Source organism: Pomacea canaliculata, linkage group LG7 (assembly GCF_003073045.1).
Source record: "Pomacea canaliculata isolate SZHN2017 linkage group LG7, ASM307304v1, whole genome shotgun sequence".
NCBI lineage: Eukaryota > Metazoa > Mollusca > Gastropoda > Architaenioglossa > Ampullariidae > Pomacea > Pomacea canaliculata.
In genome coordinates, this window is record NC_037596.1 from 3,126,936 (window position 1) to 3,148,201 (window position 21,266).

General features: G+C 40.5%; 3 protein-coding genes across 5 annotated transcripts; 1 reads left to right on the forward strand and 2 right to left on the reverse strand.

The window, feature by feature from the left end:
* Positions 1-65: 65 nt before the first annotated feature.
* LOC112567879 lies at positions 66-5,916 on the reverse strand. Its single transcript, XM_025244748.1, has 10 exons — positions 5,775-5,916; positions 5,247-5,479; positions 4,503-4,748; positions 4,091-4,203; positions 3,223-3,404; positions 2,797-2,916; positions 1,197-2,301; positions 864-999; positions 559-643; positions 66-222 (listed from the first exon to the last, which is right to left on the reverse strand). Exons 2-7 carry the CDS (start codon positions 5,417-5,419, stop codon positions 1,240-1,242), a joined length of 1,896 nt encoding a protein of 631 aa, XP_025100533.1. The 5' UTR covers positions 5,420-5,479; positions 5,775-5,916; the 3' UTR covers positions 66-222; positions 559-643; positions 864-999; positions 1,197-1,239.
* Positions 5,771-7,316, reverse strand: LOC112568432. The gene is made up of 3 exons (XM_025245735.1): positions 7,190-7,316; positions 6,559-6,643; positions 5,771-5,962 (listed from the first exon to the last, which is right to left on the reverse strand). The coding sequence occupies exons 1-3, from the start codon at positions 7,228-7,230 to the stop codon at positions 5,771-5,773; spliced, it is 318 nt and encodes a 105-aa protein (XP_025101520.1). The 5' UTR covers positions 7,231-7,316.
* On the forward strand, positions 7,277-20,513 carry LOC112567875. Of its 3 annotated transcripts, none has more exons than XM_025244742.1 (15): positions 7,277-7,326; positions 8,089-8,255; positions 8,637-8,732; positions 9,038-9,142; positions 9,592-9,737; positions 13,430-13,536; positions 13,748-13,842; positions 14,147-14,287; positions 14,687-14,770; positions 15,005-15,104; positions 15,730-15,915; positions 16,349-16,447; positions 16,835-17,010; positions 17,273-17,379; positions 17,629-20,513. In XM_025244742.1, the coding sequence occupies exons 2-15, from the start codon at positions 8,145-8,147 to the stop codon at positions 18,983-18,985; spliced, it is 2,910 nt and encodes a 969-aa protein (XP_025100527.1). In that variant the 5' UTR covers positions 7,277-7,326; positions 8,089-8,144; the 3' UTR covers positions 18,986-20,513. The 3 variants fall into 3 exon arrangements, with proteins under 3 accessions (XP_025100527.1, XP_025100526.1, XP_025100525.1); XM_025244741.1 differs by lacking the exon at positions 7,277-7,326 and adding an exon at positions 7,554-7,787 and having other exon boundaries at positions 7,965-8,255; XM_025244740.1 differs by lacking the exon at positions 7,277-7,326 and adding an exon at positions 7,554-7,787.
* Positions 20,514-21,266: the final 753 nt, after the last annotated feature.

Below are 21,266 nucleotides of genomic sequence, written 5' to 3' on the forward strand. Positions count from 1 at the left end.
CATATTTTTTGCATACAATCCATTCTTTTGCTCATGATTGATAAAAAGGAAAAACATGACTTTCATAACTTTGAAAATAGTTTAATTTTCAATGTGCACAATCATGCATATCTGCACACGCAAAATATAAATAAAAGCATGAAGTAAAAATGAATGCCATATCCATGTGAGCCACCATTTTGATTTTATCCATTCATCTCTGACAAGACTGAGTCAAGGTACCTGCAAGAAGCCACATAAAATCATGGTGAAATTTAATTCATATGAACAATTCTGAGTTTGTGGGCACAAACATTTGGCCAGCAGCTATGCAGTCAGGAGATTACTTGAAAGTATGTGGTGGCAAGGTGCATAATTTGAATTTGTATAATTAATACATTCCTAGACATCTAAAAATCATAACCTTGCGAAGAGGTGAAAGCTTTTCAGCTCACTTCATTCCTCAATCTCCTGTTCAACATTTGTTAACAACAGTCAGAAATGGACAAAGAGTGTTAAAAGAAGCATACAAAATATACATGGAAGCACTTCTGTCAATGATAAAAGGGTGAAACTGACCTAAGCTGGTCCTCACACTGGCTGCGTTGTTGGCGAAGAAGCTGAAGCAATGGGTCCGACTCAAATTCTCCATCTGACTGGTACTCTGCATGAACACACCCACACACACACATATATATAAAAAGGCAATCTGTTACATCATCAATTAGAAACATTAACATAGAAGAAGACAGAACAAAGAAACAAAACTGAAGTCTCCTGTGTCTTGTTAGCTTACACATGCTTGCACTTTATTTACACATTTATGTAGGCACGTGCACTCATGCATGCGTGTGAACACACAAACACACACTTGTGTACACTACCTTCAGCATCATGCAGTGATAGTTGGTGACTCTGGGATGTTTGGAAGGGGTGACTGCTGGAATTGACAAGTGGACATGAGCTGTCTACACTTGACACCAAAGACTCCGAGACATCAAAAAGTCGGTCATGTACCACCTGCATATTGCAACATTCACTTCAGTCTTTTTAATAAAATTATCAGATTAAGAAGTGTTAGTCAGATTTTCAAAAAATGTGTTTACTCTTTGTATTAGTGGCATTTTATCTCAGATATATAATATTTTTCATTTAAAGACAGATTAGAAGTGTATGTACAACATAACACGAGAAACAACTATTTTACTTCAACTCACCTGTCCAATGGCTGCAGTAACAGGCGTCCGAGCAGGGCTACTGCTAAAGTGAGGTGATCGGCATGACCTTTGACGTTTCTGATTTCTGTCTTATTAACTTTGTTTGAGCTGGTGCTCCTGGCTCACCAAATGGACCATGCCCTCTTCTGTCCTCAGGATCAGGATGGCTCTGCCAAGGAGCAAATCTTTTTCCAGAGCTGAAGTCTTCTAGTGTACTTCTGAGGACTTGAGTGTCCTTGACAGGTTGTTTGCTAGTATTTTCAAGTTGCCTCCTCAGAATCTGCTGTAAATCTGGCATGTCTCCACTTTCAGTTGGGTATTCATTCATGTTTCTTTCACAGCTTGAACCTTTTCCCCCTCCTATCTCACACTCACCCTGAGAAGAACAGACATCCAAATTCCTAGGAAAATTAGATACCTCTTTCAATCTCTGTAAACCTCTGCTAGCACCTTGTTGGATTTTGTCTTTCTGGACAACAAAGTCGCCACTTGGTGATGGAAGAGAACTCCACTCACCATTTTGGTTTGGATGCAACACATTTGAAAGGGAGGCAACTCTTCCAAACGCCAAGCTCTTGCCTGTGGAATCTTCCATTCTGCTTCTTTCGACATTTGGGGGATTTTTATGCCGGTCAGGCTTTTTCTCGGGAGTGTCACCACCATCATACACATGGGGCTTTTCAGCCTTAAGAAACTGTCTATACTGGGTACCACTTTGGTTTTCTGGCTGTTGAGCCTTTTCTCCCTCTCCTCCCACGGAAACTACTTGTTTTAAACTTTTGTCAATCCAAACATCTTCCTCTGTCCCTTTCCCCTTACAACTAAACTTTGCCCCTGAACTTTCAGCAGCTGTGTGAGGTTGCTGGCTACTATCACAAGGGTCCACCTCCTCAGAAGCTTGCGAAGACATGTTAGTATGCTTTAGTTTCAACCCTTCTGAAGTCTCCAAGATGAAGGTATTCTTTTTCAAATCTACATGTTGTGGATCCTCTGTCTGGACGGAAGAGTCAGCCTTTCTAGAAAATGACCACATAGGCACCTTGAGAACTTCATTTGTAGACAATGTGCGAAGGGTCTGAGGAGTTGTCTGAACTGCACTGTCCATCTGTGAAAAAGACAAACCCACCAGCATATATTTTTATGCTGTCATTTTCCTATCAACACACACTCAAACACACACATTCTCACTCATAAATGCACAAGTGTGCATTTACTGGGAACTATAAACAAATAAACATCAATACCAAAGATGGTTCCCGATTTCCAAAAATTGAATTTCTTACAAATTACTATTTTTTTTGCAAAAAAACACCACCACCTAAGCACAGTCCCTGGTTTATGCACATCACTTCTTCCTTCAAATAAAGAGAAACTCTTTTTTGACGAGAAAAGTACTATAAACCAAAAAGGAACAAATGACCTGAGTTTACCCTGATTTAATCCCAACACTTTCAAAGCTTTAATACATACACTAAACCTAACTCTAACACTCTAACCCATTGTTATACAAACCTTAACCCTCTCCTCCACCCACTGGTGTCCTCATTTTCATAACGTATGTGAAAACACACACAGAGATGACCAAAAATGTGATGCTTACCACAGTCACAGTTTCTCTCACAATTCGCTCCACTCGTGCCTCTCTGACAACTTGTGCTGCAACTGTTGTTTGCTTAAGAAGCTTTTCTCTGAACTCTTTAAGTCTAGTGGCTACTTCTTCCTGTAAGCAATAATCATCATCATCATCATTACAGCACAATTATCATTTTAGACTATTACAAATGAAGTTGCTAATAATAATGAACTTCAGTATACTAAGCAGAGTTTCAGTTACATGACAAGGATAAAGAATGCAATTAAAAGTTAATTAAACATATAAAAATTATTTTAAAGTAAACAAGAAGCCCTTCAAAAATCAACTTGGAAATGGTTTTCTGGTAAATTCTACCTAGCAAGGGCTTCCAAATCAAACATTATTTGATGTGAAGCTCTAAGCATGACCAGTCTTAAAAATAACAACATTTACATCAGCGGGTGTTGTTTTATGCAATGCAGTCTCATCTGTCGGCAACAATGGAAATTGTTTGGCCTGCTCCATCTTATGCTGCAAACGCCATTTATATAGGATATCATCTTCATGCCTTTTCATTCCCATGCTTCCAAATTTGAAGTCTCTCAGCCCATGGTGCACTTCCCCTGTAGTTTGACCTGTGAAGCAAACACCACACAGCCTTTACACCACTGCATTAAAAAAAAAGTAGATGGAATAAACTGGCTATGACAATCTTACAACCTCTAAATATGAAGTTGCCACAATAACCATCTACCTGAATTCTGTATGGAGGTGATGCAATGCCTTGTGCATGGATGCGCAGATGAACGAGTGCCAAATTTTGAATGTGCATATTAGCCGAGTCAAGAAGTACAGAACAGCTTTACAAGTTTATATTAGTTTGATCCTGACAGTCTTCTGTTCTGCTTGTTCTGAAGCTTTATCAAGAGAGTGAAACTAGTTCTATTAGTAAGAAATTAGGGTTTTGACCCTTCATCTCTGACAGTGAAGTTCTGTAGATTTGTATCAAAATATAATGAGCACCAGTGACACAGATATTGAGAGATTTCAGATATTTTAGACATATCTAAAATATATAATATATATAATATCCCCCATGTGGGGGATAAAATACAGTGCAAGCACTACAGAATTCTCAAAAAAATTATCAGTCTAGGTTTTGAAATATGGCAGCACAACACAATTATTTGATAAAGCTTACTATGTCATGATTATGCATGTAGCCTTACTATGTAAGCTGCTTAAAAATAAAGTGCAACAAATGTAATGCTAGGACACTTGAAACATCACAGAGTTATCTCTCTCTCTTACATAAACATACGTGGTAAAAATAATGGGCGAACAGCAGGTTCTGAAAAGCTGCTGATGTCACTCCCTGTTGAGCCTAGGCCATCAGTGCTGACCACAGGTTCTGAAGAGGCCAAACTCTGAGCACTGACAAAAAGAAATCAGTTGTAATTAAAATAATATTTAAATATATATAATAATAGCAAGTGAACCTATTAGTACTATTACTGTTGTTATTAATATTCACATAATTTATACATGCTTCATATACATATGCTCTATGAAAATCAGGGATCATAACTCATCCCGGCAAAGGAATTCTAACACTGTATAATAGAGACAAAAATACCCCACACTCAATGGTTTGGGACGATTACATGAAGGGTAACAGAAACCACTCCACAACTTCCCCATCCCATGAAACCCAGGAAAGACTAGGTATGCACCTCTGCAACAAACGTTCAGCTTTATGCTGCAGCTGTTCTGTCGTCTCATCCTGCTGGTCATGTTCTTGCAGCCTCTCTGATGTCAGACCAGTATATCTTCTCTGTGACTCTCCTCCCTTGCCAGCCAGGCTCCCTGTGCTGCCATTTGAGGATGCACTTGATCCCCAGAACTCACGTTTCTTCTCCTGCAACTTCATTCGCTCCTCCCGACTGGTGGGTGTTCCATGCCGAAATCGTTCAATGTATCTGTTGTGAGAGAAATAAGGCTATCATTCTAATTGTTGCTCTTATTTCTGCAGTGTGCTTATTATTTTAAAAAGCTAAAATAAAGACACATGACAGGTTGCCTTTACAAAAGGCTAGAATAGTGAATTTTACCAATTGTGACACAAAAAGCAAGCAGGCAAATGCCTTTTTTCCAACACCATCTTCCATCAAAATTACTATTCTTCAAAACATTTTAGTTTAATGCAGTAGTCTTCCATGAACATGTTTCATGTCTTTAACCACCAAAATTAAAAAATTAGCATTTATTACTCTTAAAATTGATAATGATAATGCTATAGAACTTATTATATTTTGGGATGATACAGCCAAGTAAAACTACCTTCATCTTTTACAGAAAAATACAACAGAAAAACACACAGGATTCTGATCCAGAAATCTGCATTCCCTTTGCACAATCTCCTTCTCTTGTTAATGATGCTGTAGGTCTCAAACAAAAGATATGAAAAGAAAACTCACTTCTGCAGGACTGAGCCCTCCTCTATTGGCACCTGTGGAGGCTGCAATTTTTCAGGAAAGAGTTGCTCAGGAATATAATCTTGCAAAGTGGAAGGGTAGTTGTTGGCTGTAAGCTGAGAAGCTTTGTGCTTGGAGGAAGCTGTATCATATCTAGATGCTGCATCAGGTTGCATCTTGGCCTGAACTCTTCTTCCTTCATCTTTTGCACTTTGATTGTCGATCCAGCATGAAAACTAGAACATAATGTTTAAAAAAACAGATTTCATCCAGAGAGTGTATAGCAATAGCAAGTAACAATTAGAATAATTTAAACTTGCATAAAGAAAGCCTTTTAGTTTTAACACTCATTTCTCACTTTGAAAATCATATTTCAGCTTGACAGAGTAAATAATAATATAAAATAATAAAAAAAGTATCTTGACAGTCTTAGTTCATAATACATAGTTTACTTCAATGTACTTATAATTCTATGGTGAAAAAACAAGTGAGTGCAGTTCAGCTTGAGATTCATTTTCTATTTTCTTTTACCTGGGAGAGGAGGGTCGCTCACTGTCTGGCCAAGATTCATCAAATTTGTCACTGGGTGGGCTTGCAGGGGTCTGTTTAGGTGATGACGAAAATGGTCTGATGGTGTGGCTCTGGGCTAGAAAATTCTTTTCAGCTTCATCTTGCACTTGCTGTACTGAACTTTCAGTTCTAATGGGGCTGAGAACCAACTGTGTACAGCAATTAAAAATAACCAATAATACTGACACGCACTGTGAAGTACTAACATATATTAGACAATTCTAATATTTTCAAATGATAAGGATGATGACAATGATAATAATCAGTCCACTTACGTTATACCCCACCCCAAGCGAGGCTCCTTTGACATACCAACTGACGCTTTCTATTAAAAAAAAAAAATGTGTGCATACTCTCTCTCTCCTTCACTCATACACAAAACACGTGTGAACCTTTTCTCCTTCATCAGACAAAAACACTTGTACACATGCTAGAAAAGAACAGTAAAACACTATCAGCAAAATCTTGTGACAGCAAGAAGAGACTGAGAAAAAACATTAGGAAAGATACATTGAAACAAGTCTTCAGTGGCTATTTGAAATTGTGAATAGTCAATGTAATGCTCAGATTAAATAAAGCAGGAAAAGGCACACTTGCCAAACATTCAGCATGAACTACTTGCATTGCAAGCTATCATATTCTTGTCAGTTTCTAATTTAAACCTAAAGCCATTATCACTGGCTAAAATTCTCTTCAATACCTTTTCATGGTGTGTTTGATGGAGTACTTAAAACATTGTACTTGCCTTTTTCTCCGATCCTGACAAAGGACGCTTTTTAGAAGGATGATAAAATGCTCTAGGCAAGGGATCTTCATGGAATGGATTTTGACTGTCATAAAAGCATTTAAAATAATTATATTTTTATCAGGCTATACAAAAAAAACAAAAAACAAAAAAAAAAATCGTAAGATAAAACAGCAAAATATACCATAACCTACCATAAAAAAGTTGTAAGCAAGGGCAATTTAAGGTTCATAGTATTAGTAAAGTGTGTCGCTGCACAAGTCTTTAAAAGACCTCTGTGTGCGTGTGTTTCTGGTAATTATTTTGAATGTAATATTTATTACTAAATAACTAGGTCCAACTAGAACTAGTAGCCTATTTGCCCTTACTATAAAGTGGGTTAGGGCCAGGGGGCAAACAGTAACTCGTAATAAACGCGTAAATATTATATGCGTATTAGATTTTGAAGACAGTTTTCTTTGCAACTTGATACAGCTGTTTCAATATACCGCTAAACAACAATTATAAATGATTACATATAGATTAGCAAGTTCTAACAGGTTCGTTCACATACAAATGTAAAGACTTATTCGACAGGCAAAAACATTGACACAGAGAGCATAATTAAACACAGCTGAAAAATACTTTCTACCTGCTTATCTTTGAATATCCTTTTCCAGTCACACTTAACATTTTGAAGAAGTTAACGTATCATCACTTTCTGTAACAAAGCGAAACCCGTTTACATCGAAGCGCCATATGCCGGAAATCGTCATTCAAATGCTTCCTGTGAGATGTATATATTTTTTAGTTATAATTATTGTTTCAAAAATTTAAATAATGGGCTTTTGATGTTTTATAATAATTCATGAAGTAACGTATAAAAATAAACTATTATAGCTAGATACTTTAGGGATTTATGTCCGTTTCTAGGCGTGAGCATTCTATTTGTCGCAAAAGCTACAGTGCAAGAAATATTAGTTTTAATTAGCCTCACTCAAAACTCTTTAATAATAATGTTTAAATTCATTTGAAAAGTTGTAAATGAGATAATAAATATTATTTTAAAAGTCATTACGACTCACGTATGTCGTTCTTCATGTAGCCAGCGGTTGCTTTGAACGCTGTCTTGTTCGAACATGTTAAATTTTCATGAGCGGTCTTAATTCAAACATTTTCGAGATCATATGTAGTAAACAAGATTTACTTCTAGTCTAAAGTAAAAAAATACCGATAATAATCTCCTAAAGGTTTGTGAATTTTGATTCTGCATCAATTTCTGCTGTGGAAATTGTAGTTGTTGGTTGACTTGGCTTACAGTCTGTTCAATTCATTATTAGTTCAAGCGATAATGCAGATCCATCTATAAATCTGATCGCATCTTGAACTTATTCAAGAATTCCATTAACTGTGATGCTTTGTTTTAGTCTCAGTTTATCTGTTTTCCGCTACCTTAAAACAAGAGGATTAAAGAGAGACTATTAATGACTTCATTAAAGTGCCAAAGCAGTAAATCCAGCAACACAATGTATGGTATGGATTTACATGTAGATCCGTGATGTGTGGGAAAGAATAGTGCTTGAGAGGGAAACAATAAAAGTTAGAGGATGAAGAATCTGAACGGACCATCAAGGGCCAGGTACCGCCTAAGCCCAAATGAAGTTGAACAACTCAGAAGGGAAGAAACTGATCGACGAAGAAAACTACGTATAATACAGGTTTGAAAGACATGTTTTCTTACAATGTATTTAAGCATCTTTCATCATTCTGAAACAAATTTAACTGCATTCAGCTTATGTGGTGCTGCTTTTTGGTTGCCAAGATTTTAGTTTTTTGCAAGCAGGTTACAAAGATTTTATCAGTTTCAATGAGTTCTCTAAACTGGGGAGTCAATCATAAGTTTTCTCATGCACTATTTATATCAGTGCCTCAACAAAGACTGAGACAATTGGACTTAAGTAAACATAATCAGGCAAAACCAATGAATGACTGGAATTTGTGGTTAATCTGTCTTTTAATTATAGCCACAAACAGCATAGATAATATATTTTAAAATGCCTACCAACTGTTAAGTTAATGTTATTTTTGTTGCCTCACAGGTGCGTGAGCAGGCAAAGTCAGCAGCAGCCAAAATTAGGAATGATGTCAAACAAGAAAGAGAACGTCAGCTGCTGAAGCTTGCAAAGCAGGTGGAGGTGTGTTTCCTTACCTTACCTTATTTCCAAGTGCACTAAAAACTGAATTTGTCTCAGCATATATGTGATATTATTCCTTCCAACTGCATTGACATAGCCAGTTCAGTGAAAAAGGTGGTGGCAGAGTTAAAGACACACTCATCCACTGAAAAGCAAACCACCCTGACTCACTACACAAATTCAGTTAGCAAGAGAAAGCAAGAGTTATTTTCTAGATGCAGAGATATTAAAAAATGTTAACCATGTGCGGATGCTGGGGTATGATCACTATTTTCTCACAAGTGATGTGGTTATTGTGGTTGCAGGAGGAGCTACAGAATGAAAAGCAAGAAGAGGTGATGAGACTAGAAAAACAGTATGAGAATACTCTGCGTACTGTTGGGCAAGCTCACTTGCGGGCTAAAGTCACTGTAAGTGGCTGGGATCATGTTCTTTAATTTGTCTTGCAGTAGACTCTTGTCCCTTATTTAAATTTCTTGTAAATTTCATTCCTGTACTCTGATATTCACATCTGTGTAATGTGCACATTGATTAATTTTATTTCCTTGTTTGATAACTTCTGTAAACATCTGTAATTCCAGTGTTTTTGCAGATTCATTTTGAGTTATAGTCTTCCAAAGCTTACAAAGCTTTTTAATTGCTATTCTGCTCTGCTTATCAATCCAAATTTTGTGGTTTTGGGTTACTTAACCCACTGGATGTGTTAGTAAAAGTAAATGATACATTTTTCTGCACCAGTTTTTGGCAGTTACTAGTGATTTGCACTCTCTCGTGCTTGGTTTTAAATGGCAAAGTTTCGGTTTAGCTTAGTGGTTGCAGCAGCTAGCTGTACTGAGTAGGTATACCTGTTTTACAACAGGACAAGAGTATCTGCCACTTGCAACAGCACCAGGTGGCTCTGGAGAACAAGCAGAAAGCAGATCTTCGTCATCAAGAGGCCTTGCGAAAATTGGCTGTGGACAAAGCTTACAAGGAGTACGAAGACACCAAGAATATCCGAAACAGGTATGATTGTAATATCTATCTATCTATCTATTCCTCTTTGTGCATCAGGTTGCACATAAGGCCTCAACCAGAGTCCGCCACCGATGTCGATCGGCTGAAACACGCTCTAGGTGACCCCATGTCCAGCCCTTTCCTTTCATCTCCCTTTCCACTGTTCTTCTCCAAGTTTCCTTTGGGCGGCCTCGTTTTCTTCGGCCGTCTGGAGTCCATCGTAGGGCGACTCTGGAAAGGTCTGCTGTCTGCTGGCGGAGCACATGTCCAATCCATCGCCAACGCCTTCGTTAACCTGCGTGGTGATGGACTCGGTTTCACTTCTTCGGTGGAGTTCTTCGTTGGTGATGGTGTTTGGCCAAAAGATGTTAAGTATGCGCCTGAGGCATCTGTTTTGGAAGACGTCAAGCTTGTTACTGATGGTTTTGGTCATCTCCAAGATTCTGATCCGTAAAGGAGGGTGCTGATCACATTGACTTGAAGATTCTCAGCTTGATCTTCTGGCTGATGTTTTTTGCCTTCCATGTGCTCCTGAGTGAGGCAAAAGGCCTGACTGGCTTTCGCCAGTCGGGCTCGAATCTCCACCTCCGCATCCCAGTGTTTGACATTTTGGACCCAAGATAGGTGAAACTGTCAACTTCCTCAATCTCTTCTCCATTTAGTTTGATGCTGTCTTGGACTCTGGCGTTCACTCTCATACTGTTAGTCTTTTTTGTGCTGACCTTCAAGCCAAGGTTTCCAGCTGTTTCTGAGAAGGCCTTTGTTTTTCCTGCATGTCTTGGTGGCGGTGTGACAGCAGGGCAATGTCATCAGCAAAGTCCAAGTCTTCCAGTGCTGTTGTTGCTGTCATAGTCATGGTCCATCTGAGCCCTCTCCTCTCGCTGTCGTGAAGTCTTCATGATCCAGTCCATGGCCAGGATGAAGAGGAAAGGCGACAGAATGCAGCCCTGCTTCACCCCAGTACTGACGTTGAAGGGGTCTGTGAGCTCTGTGTCACAGACAACCTGGATTTGAAATCGCTGTACAGCAATTGCAATGACCTGAACAAGTTTTGCAGGGACTCCGTAATGCCTCAGGATCTTCCATAAGGACTCGCGGTGGATGCTGTCAAAAGCCTTCTCCAGGTCTATGAATTGATGTACAGCGGTGTGTTCCATTCGTTGCTCTGCTCCAGAATCTGTCGCAGAATGAAGATGTGTTCGGAGCAGGATCGCCCAGGGCGAAAATCCTGCTTGCTGTGGTCGGAGGTCTTTCTCAAGAGTTGCCGTCAATCTTGACAAAACAATCTTGCTGAAGACCTTGCTGGTGAGGGAAAGAAGTGTTATGCCCCTCCAATTATTGCAGTCTCCAAGATCTCCTTTCTTGGGTAACTTGAAGATGAGCCTGTCTTCCACGCAAGGGACCTGCCCTGATTCCCAAATTTGCCTGAAGATTTCAGTCAGCTTGGAGCTGTCACATTTATATCTGCTTCAACATCTCTGCTGTTATTCCATCTGCCCCTGGTGCTTTGCCGCTCTTCATTGTCTTGACTGCTGCTGTCACTTCTTCCAGGCTTGGTGGGTCTGTGCAGATGTCAAGGTCTATAGCTGCTGCTGGATGTCTGCAAGCTGAGGGGGATCTGGTCTGTTCAGAACTGACTCAAAATGCTCCTCCAGCGCTGTAGTTTTTCCTGCCTCTCTTCGACGACATTACCGTTTCACATGTCTTCACTGGCACATCACTGTTCTTAAACCCGTTGTTTTAGCTGTTTGTTTATCTTGTACAGTGTCTTCAGGTCATTTTTACTTGCTGCATTTTCTGCTTCATCTGCCAGTTTCTCTATGTGATATTCTTTTGTCAGTTCTTGTCATCCTCTTTACCTCTTGTTCAGTTTGCATATCTTTGTCTGTGTTGTTCCTTCAGGCGTTCAGATCTGGTGCTGTTGATTCTTTGTTTGGCTGACTTTCTCTCTTCTATCTTCTTCCATGTCTCTTCTCTGATCCACTGTTCTTTCTTTTTCCGTTGGAAGCCCAGTATTTTTTTCTCCTGATCCTGTAAGACTCGATTGGAAGTCGTCTAAGGTCATCTCTTGTTGGTCTCCTAGTGCCTGGAACCTGTTCTTTACTTCCATAGCAAAGGCCCTTTCGTGGCTGGATTTTTAGTTTGCCGGAGTCCACTCTCTGCTGACGTGCCTGTTTTCCTCGTGATCGACGCAGCTTCAGAGAAACTGTGGCTATCACAAGAGTGTGGTCACTGGCAATGTCTGCTCCTCTGTAGGCTCTAACATCTTGAAGTGAGCTCCTCCATTTTCGGTTGATGATGACATGGTCTATCTGGTTCTTGTGATCCATCTGGTGATGTCCATGTTGCCTTGTGGATGTCTTTGTGTGGGAAGAGTGTGCTCCAATCAGTAGGTTGTTTTCTTCACAAAAGTCTGCCAGTCTCTCTCCGTTGTCATTGATGGTTCCGATTCCATGTTTGCCCATGACATGCTCCCTGCAGGTGTTGTCACTTCCCACCTTGGCATTGAGATCGCCGATGATGAGCAACATGTCGTGGGCTGGAACGCTTTCTGAGGCTGCCTGGAGCTGATCGTAAAAAGCATCCTTGTCTTCTGCCTCAGAGTCATTTGTTGGTGCATAGCAGGCTAGCACTGTCAGCTTGGTGTACTTGGATGGAATCTTGCTCTCAAAAGCCTGGTCCATAAGGCTTCCATTCCAGCAGTGCCTTTTCCGTTTTCTTGTTGAGGAGTAGAGCTACTCCTTCAGAGTGCTGAGCGTCTGATCTTCCTGAGAAACAAGATGTATGTCCTGACGCTAGTCTCCTCTTTCCCGTGCCGGTCCATCTGACCTCACTGACTCCCAGGATGTCCAAGTTGTAGTTGTCAAACTCCTTGACTAATTGGAGCATCTGCCAGTCTGGTACAAGGTCTGGACGTTCCAGCACCCACCCTCAACTTCTGCCTCGGCTTCAGTAAAATCCGCTGTCGGGGCGCCAGTCCCTTTCGGGTTTGGCTGTCGTCCGTCATTAGTCCAGTCTCCTGGTGTGCTTCATTACCTTCGCCATCTGTGACGAGTTCTCTGGTTTTAGTTTCTGTAACAGGATTTTTTTTACATGGTGGGGTTGTTAGCCCTACCACAACCTATTTTACCTCTAGGTGAGGTGTCCACCTTAGTCGCCTCTTACGACATGCCTGGCTGGATGGCAGGGACCCTATTCTTGCAATGCTTGCTAGGCAAGCATACCCCGGGGTCCCACAGGGGCATGATTGTAATATCTACTTCATAGATTTTGACATAATATATTAATTGGAAGGGTATATTTCTGAAATTATTCATTTTGTAAACTATTTTTTTTAAAATATAGATTCTTAATTTGTTTAAAACAGTGTTATATAAATAGAACTGATTGTAAAAGTTTTCCTGATAAAATGTCATTGGCTTAATTTTATATTTTTCAGAATAGTCAACAGAAAAATGACATTGAAAAAGTTATATTGTAGTTACATGTAATGAAAACAATTGCAGTAGAGGAAGTGTGTAATAAACCACAAATTTCAATAGTTTCAGAATCAATCTGGTTTTAAAAGAATCAGATTGTTTTGTTTTGTTTTGTTTTTACACTTCTAAACTTCCATGGTGCAAGCATTTAAAATTTTTCCATTCATCCTGAATTTCATCATTGATATAGACATAAAATTTGGCTTGTTATTTTGTCATCAGACATTCTGCACTAGAACAAGAAAAGAAGCGAGCAGCAGAAATGGCTGCTCGCCCACCGCCTGCACCAGATGTGGTGTCAGAGGTCATGGGAGAAACACGCAAACCTAGTAAGTTAGAATTGGATGATGCAACAGTTTTTGCAAGAATTTTTGTCTAGCAAATCCACAAGTTCATAGCATATAAATTTATTTATGCAGTGGTGTGTGAAGAGTTATTGAAATTATATGAACTGAAGTTGTAAATATTGTTTCCAGTTTTATTTTTTAAGAAGCTGGTGATTACCACCTCATTCCTCAAATACATGTTATCATTGCACAGGTAAACCAATTCCACTGACTGACTTGAATGCATTTTCTGCCACCCACTACCATATTCCAGAGTTTGCTGTAGAAAGGGCTCCTCAAGAACAACAGGTAATTTTAAATTATATGGAGGAGTGTGTGCGCCTAGAAAGAGAGAGAGAGTGGGTTGGGGGGAGAGAAAGAAGTTCTTGAAATCACTCATTCCATTTCTGAGGCATCGAGTTTTATTTTTAGATAATGATTGTTCTTTAGTAGATCACTTGCTTACAACCATTAAGTCTGCGTCAGGGCCGAAAATGTTTTGTCTCTCTGCTTGCTATGAGCATAGTGTCATATTTGAAATATCTTGCTGTTATTTATTTAAAGGTCTGAGTTCGTAATGTCTTTATGATGAATCTTGCTACTTTTGTGAAAGCACGATGGGAAATTGGCGGGAGAAGGAGAAGATGGGAGGGTGAGAGAAGAACTGGAAGAAAAAGCAAAGAGGGAGCATGACCAAATGATCCGTGCACGTATCCGTGGCAATGAGGCATTGAAAAAGGAGAAACTAAAGCATGTGAGTATGATGTAGAATGTGCTGAAGACTTTGGATTCTTTTTTTGAACTGATAATGTATGCACTCCTGAGCATGCTGGCAGATTTAACAACAATGATGTAGACATGTTGAATATTAGTCTGAATTGTTATCATTGTTGCTCGAATTATTTACATCTCAATGCTATACTTTTGTTTTATTCATTCATCCATTAATTTTCTTAAGCTGTACTGGCTGTCCTATGCTGGTTCACCCATCCTGGTAGTGCTGGGGTAGATGATGGAGTGGCCAACAAGGCTCTTCATGTATGCCCTCTTTGGCTTACAAATAGTCACATCTATTCATTTTTTGTACAGTCCTGTGGAATAATCAATGTCCTTTGGCAAGAATTTTTAAGATTCTAATTTTTTTTCTTGTTAGGAATACGATGCACTGATGGCAGACCTCAGTCTGCAGCAACGACTTGATCGCAGACGTCGACAAGGTGTGGTGGCAAAACTACCTGTAAGTATAAAATTTAAAGCCTTTTTCCCCTCCTCTCTTAGATTTTTTATGAAGCTTTAGCGACATGCAACCAATAATTTACAGTAGAGAAGATATTTCAGAAGGACACAAGAGTTGAGGCATAATCACAAGCCAGGTTTTATTTATAGATACAAAACATAGTTCCAATTAAGGAATTTTGTAGTGGTATCTGAGAAGTAATAGCTTTGATGTCTTCTGTTTCTGAAACAATAGAAACAGGTGTTTCTACCACCAGACCGGCGCATGGAAGAAAAGGAAGACAAGCAGTTAGAGATGGAACGTGCCTTTGAGGATATGTACATGCAACAGATGAGTATGTCACTGTGTCTTCGCCACCACATCTAGATGCTATGGATTTTTTAAGAGTTTATTTCCAGGTTTCTCATGCTTATGTATATGTACACATGGCCTCTGTCAATCAGGTGTGACCATGAATGGAAGGTGCACGCATTAGGTTTGAGTCAAGCATCACAAAAGACTTCTTACCAAAAACATTTTGAAGATACTGTGAACTGTTTGAATTATTTTTGTGAGATTATTACTCTGTATTGCTCAGCATCTCGAGCAAGCAAAGTCATCTATACTCCTGGTCCCCACCTATTGAAATACTAGCTCATTCATAGAAGATAATGTAAAAGTGTCTTTAAAAGATTAACCTTATAATTGCTTAATTTCAAGATTAATACTAGAGAGTTATCGGTATATGGATCCTTAGAATGAATGAGAAAGAAAAACATCTGTCATAATAAACATCATATTTACATTAAAGCGAAAAAAAAATTGGGAAAAGATTATTTGGGCATACCTCTTTTGCTGCACCTGGAACAGTCTCCTAACCATATTACTTCTTCCTCTTATACCTCACCCTTCCTTACACACATTCAGAATATGACAGATTAGTCATTTAAATCATGTGGTTTTACTTGAAATTTTTATAGATATGAGTGGAGACATGTCGCTGACGTTAGACCCAGTACCTCTGTCCTCACTGGGTGAAGATTCAACCTCCGCCACCGAAAATTCACCTGTCATCGTACCAAGCCTTCCTCGTCTCAACCCTGCTCTGAAGGAGCTTACTAATGTCTCACGCAGTCAAAGGCAGGGAAGCCAAGAGGGAAAGCCAGGTAGGAAACAGAGAGTTTATGAAAACTCATCAAGGTCACCATTTGACTTGATGCTGGAAACTACAGAGACAAGCAGTTAGTGTTTAGTGTTCCTCTACCTCCATCACATAAGTTGCATGCTTCTTTTTAGTGACTTGTGGCAACATTTGATTGAATTTTGAAATAGCTGAACGTGTGCAGAAATGTTATCATCATGTATGAAGACCCATTTATTTGCTATTTTATAAGTTTAAAGTACTTTTTCCTTTTTTATATTTTTCAAATATCTTACTGTTTCAAAGTGTTTAACAAAACAAACTTTTTATTACTTGTTTAAAGAAATGACCTAGTCAGAATATCTTTTACTGGTGCATATAGCAGTTTGCTGGTGCATGGTTGTCCTGATAACTGCAAGCTTAAGGAAAGCATAAAAGATGCTAATTTTTATTTGCAGAGACAACACTGAAGAGGCTTCTCAATAAGATCAAGGAACAGCGTAGTGAGGCAGAGGAGAGTCGTGTGCAGCCGGCATCCTGTGACCTGGAACGTGCTGGTGAGATGATGACAAATGAGGGACATTCAAATCAATGAATGGAGCTTAGGACTTCTTTGCAGTTATTTGTGTTGTAGATAAGATATTCTTATATTTTATTTATGTGCAACCGAGTTACTTTAGCTTGTGCATTCTTTAGCAAAGAAGTATGCGAAGGTAATGCTACTAGAGAGATCATATTCAAAATGGTTTTAACAATCTGCATTTGGCCTCCACAAAAAGGTGTAAAAAAGTTGGAGGAGGAGGTAATTGACTGCATCTGCCTTGCATCCTTATTACCCAAACAATTTTCTTAAATGATGATGACAATACTGAGAACAAACATGATAAGATAATGTTTGGCTATAACTAAGAGTACTTCAGAGGTGGTTACCTTCTTGTTTGCAGGTAGGAAGCCTCAAGAAGACAAACACAGATCTAGATTTCAGCATACAGCCTTTGGCCACAGCCACTTTCCTCCCAGTCATTCTGTAACGAGACCTGACCCGCAGCTTGACCTTTCACCTCTCAAAAGTCCAAGTAACGAGAAGCCACAGAAGCAAAAGGACCCGCTGTGCAAATCAGTTAGTCTAAGTTCTGTTATTGTGCTATCACAACTGCATTCAGTCTTGGTACTTGATGCATCTACACTATCCACGGCATGCAGTATTTTCTTGAAATGAATGCAAAATTAATGTGTAATCAAAATATAAGAATCTGCAATCTTTCTAGATTATAGCTCAGAGGTTTTGGGGTTTGTTTTTTTTTTTTAAATAACTTGGAGATGGTCTGAGCAAACAATTGTGAGAGAACAGTGCATCATTGTGTTGATTTTTCCCTTCTTAGAGAGATGTGCTGCTACAACAGCCATCATCACCAGCACCTATGAAACCTGATGGTGATGCTGGAGATGGCTTTCTGGCAGGACTGAAGGAAAGACTGCAGACACTGGAGTAAGTGTGCAATTTTGAAATTCTAAGAAATTGAAAGTTTAAGGATAGCATAGCCACTTTTTACAAGGAATTAAGCATCCAATCTGGTGGGTAATAAACTGAGATTAGAAAACTCTTCTGCTTCTCTGTTTTGGGGCATAAAAAATCATCATCTGCTTTTAACCTCCCTTGGAATAACAAATATAATTAAAACTTACCTGTCTGGACACACATAATTTGCTAACTTTTGGCATGTTTTTCTTAACTTAGGGCTCAGAAGGATTACTTGGATAAAAAGATGAAAGATCAACACAAGGAGAAGCAGTGCCGTGAAAATACAGTGTCAGTTGCAACTACAATCTCATCAGCACCCCAGCATCATCAAGCCACAGTTGTCAGCCAGCCTTTAATCTCTGACCAGATAGCTTTATCTCAGACAATGCCCGATAAATCTCAAGGCCAGCCTCAATTTAGCACCTTGGGCAATGGAGGTAAACCTCATTCTGATCCTCAGATTCTCTCAAAACCAGTCCCAGAAACTGAACCAGCAAGGGAGACAGCAGGGGCCAATGTAGATCACCTGCCATTTGCTAGCAGATTTGGATTGGGATCTTCTATCTCTCAGAACCAGAGTTTATCCAATCTTTATTTTGGTGCTAGGCATACTCTGTTAACAGGAGCTGGGTTTGGCCACCCAGTGGTGGGTTTGCAGCCAGCCCCTGCTAGATTTCCAACAAGCATCAACTTTTCATCTGTTGTAGGACAGACACCATTTGGACCAAGCTATTCATCTGCTGCTCCTGTAGGTCAAATTCAGACCCTGTCATCAAGTGGTTCTGTAGGTCAAAACCAAGGTCAGTCAGCAGATAACCTTCTGAATGCAATGGCTGGCTCTGTGTCAGCCCCTACTGTTGGCGTATCTGCTGCAAGACCAGCAGTAGTAACATCCATGGGATCTCTGACTGAGTTCCAGCCCTATTCAGCTTCTTTGACATCTCACTTCACAGGGAGGACACACCAGTCTATCACCACAAATGCTTCTTCAAGCGCTGTGCCTACAGTTCCAGTTTTTTCAAAGCTGACTGGCAGAACATACCAGCCACTTGCTACATCCCTGTCATCTGCTCAGTACCCAGGAAGACAGACAGCCTGCCATGCAGGCGGAGATGGTAACATAAACATAGCAAGCTTATCAGGATCATTGCCACGTGAGAGACTTGCAACCAGGTCTGAAACACTGGTCGGAGCTTTAGGAAGTCAGCTTGGATCAGGAGTCAGTGAGCAGGAGGGCATTCAAAGCATACGGGAGTATCAGCGCCAGCTGGCCGAGAAACATGCAGAGCGGATGAGGTCGCTGACAGAGATGCGAATGAGGATTGAGAGTGGACAGATTGGTAGGGTCGAGAGCAAGACCCTTTCCCTCTCGGAATCAGCGTCAGGTCTGAGGCAGCTTCCAGATCCTGCTGTTTTGGCTCCTTACACCTTGCATACATCCAGTGAACAGCCCTCAAGATTATCTGACTCTGCCATTAAACCAGCTGATGCCGTAAAACCATCCACAACTTGCTGGTTTCACAAACTCTTCAAGAGCTTCATCATGCTACAAGCTCTATCCAAGGAGCTCTAATGAGCTCAAATGCTGCAAGGGCTTACAGCCTTGGGATCAGTATAGAGGGGATGCATTTTTTAGCACAGCTACAGTTGGTAGTCTCCCTTCTGCAAGCAAGTTGGACAGTATACGCAGGTCACTTCCTTTTGAAAACGCTGATGAAAGCCAGCTGAAGGATGATGCTGAGTGTGCAGGAGGCGCATCCATGGCTGACGACTCCCACCTATCCTCATCCACGGAGCGTGGCAGTCCAGCTCTTGCCAGTCATTCTAAGTCTGTGGGATCACAATCAGTAGACTCTGATGGATCCATTGGAGCATCATCTCTCATTGCACGTGCAGAGGAAAAACGGCTGAACTTTGAACACCGCAGAGAGGAGCTGCAAAAGCAGCTGGAGGAGATACAGCGCAAGAAGGATGAGCTCCTTCAGCATTACCGTAGCAGGCAGCTGCAGGTGTCATTTCAGGAGACAGATCTGCGTGGGAAGCTGCATGCTGCACACACCATCTGCAGTGTCACTGTAGCCACCAACACCAGTTCAAGCATTAGCTTCATCAGAAGATGCTACAACATACTTCTCACACATGACTGCTGGTAAAGCTTTGCCCTCAGCTTTGGATACAAATCAGACCAGCACATCTAGTCCATCAATGGAGTTAGAGGAACAGTCTTTCTCTTCCAGAGGCAGTGGCATTCGCAGCTGGGCCAACATACTAGAGGATTTTTCATCACAAAACATAAATCAAGGTATTTCCAAGAGTTCCAGCAGCATGACTTTAGAAGAACTTAGTTTCACTTCCAGTGACATGCCAAGAAGACCAGGAGAAAATGGGCTATCCAATTCTAGCACAAGTGTCCCTCAAGAACAATCAGTTGTTAATGGTAATGGAGGAATGTCGATGGGCTCAGCATCCTAGAAGAAGAGCATCTCTCTACTCAAAGCAGCCTTGAAAACCTTGCAACCCTGCCACATTTATCTTCCCAGAATTACTCCAGTTTTCTCCCAAAACAGCAGCAAAACTCTGGCCCCGTGGAAGCTGGCACAGCTGCTCAACCATGGTTGGAGCTCTTGAAATCTGCCTCATCTGTGACAGATGACCTCACTACTGCACGCTTACCCCCACCTACCTCACAGTCTGCAGCTCTGCCCATCATTGACTACCAGCCCCATGAGCTAAGCACCATCATTGAAGTGGACACGCCACAGACAGGGAACAAGACAGTCCCTGTGGTCGGAGCAAACCCATCTCTGCCACTAGCTGCAGGAGGGACTGCTGGCTTTTGTGGACCCACTGGAGGAGGTGGTGCACGCAGGTGCATTGATTTTAGCAAGCACAGTTTAGCAGGGGAAGACCAAAAACCCCCTGAATCCAGATTCTCAGCCAGTGGTGGCAGTGGGTCCTCCGGTAGCTCGGGCAAACACACTGTCATTGAGGTAGTTCACCACATCCCTCTCCCAGGCTCCAATCTGCTTATTGACTTAGGAGGACCTTTGGCTTGACACAGACACGTTCCAAAGAGAATCATGGAAAGCAGAAGAATTTACGAAAAAAGGGCCTTTCTTCCAGGCTGCACATTTAACAGGGCAGGGATTAGAACCTCTGCAAACTACAACAGATGGTTCATCCCTCTCCAGTGGCTTCGAGTTTTTTCCCTTGGACTTGACCTCAACTGCAACCCATTTAACAGAAGAATCTCAGGCTCAACGATTCCTGGACTTCAGCAGCTCGGATGCAGAGCCTCAGACTCAACCCCCTCAGGATGAGCATGCCAAAGAGGTACTGAGGAAAGCACGGCAGTTCAACCAGGATCTAATGGCAGCGATAAAACAGCATGCTGATGATGTCTTTGATCAGTCCAGTTTGATGTCATTTTCACACAGCAATGCAGAAGAAGTTTTAGTTCTAGAACTTAAGAATGGGAGTGTTTGGTAGTGGTAGTTTGCAAATCTTCATCAATCTGATGTCATATCAGAACTCTGATTTGGTGATGGACTACACCAAATACCAGTGTACATAAAAAAAGCAAACAATAATTTCATCAGCGATTTTCTCTCGGCTTTCTGTGATCAAAAGTGCTTGTCTGTTTTTATGCATTTGGTCTGTTATGTTTGCTTCTATAAACAGAGTAGATTTTCTGCATTCAGTATACTGTGTAACCTCCCAATTTTTAATCTTCAGTCATAGTTATGCATGCTTCATGGGAAGAGGACTGTTCTTTAACAAGTTATTATTGAAACTTTTACAGATAAATTACTTGACTTGTATCTTGTGATTGCTGTCATGTTTACAAAGATGCT

Bases quoted from the DNA above. Each gene is read 5' to 3' on its own strand.
- LOC112567879 (XM_025244748.1), bottom strand. From the start codon at position 5,419: ATGCAACCTGATGCAGCATCTAGATATGATACAGCTTCCTCCAAGCAC. The intron at 3,405-4,090 runs GTATGTTTATGT...TTTGCTTCACAG, and splicing joins TCGCCCATTATTTTTACCAC to GTCAAACTACAGGGGAAGTG. The intron at 2,917-3,222 runs GTAAATGTTGTT...TATTGCTTACAG, and splicing joins ATAAAACAACACCCGCTGAT to GAAGAAGTAGCCACTAGACT.
- LOC112568432 (XM_025245735.1), bottom strand. From the start codon at position 7,230: ATGTTAAGTGTGACTGGAAAAGGATATTCAAAGATAAGCAG. The intron at 6,644-7,189 runs GTAGAAAGTATT...CTTTTATGACAG, and splicing joins GGATATTCAAAGATAAGCAG to TCAAAATCCATTCCATGAAG. The intron at 5,963-6,558 runs GCAAGTACAATG...TGCTGTACACAG, and splicing joins TGTCAGGATCGGAGAAAAAG to TTGGTTCTCAGCCCCATTAG.
- LOC112567875 (XM_025244742.1), top strand. From the start codon at position 8,145: ATGAAGAATCTGAACGGACCATCAAGGGCCAGGTACCGCCTAAGCCCA. The intron at 13,537-13,747 runs GTAAGTTAGAAT...ATCATTGCACAG, and splicing joins GGGAGAAACACGCAAACCTA to GTAAACCAATTCCACTGACT. The intron at 14,288-14,686 runs GTGAGTATGATG...TTTTCTTGTTAG, and splicing joins AAAAGGAGAAACTAAAGCAT to GAATACGATGCACTGATGGC.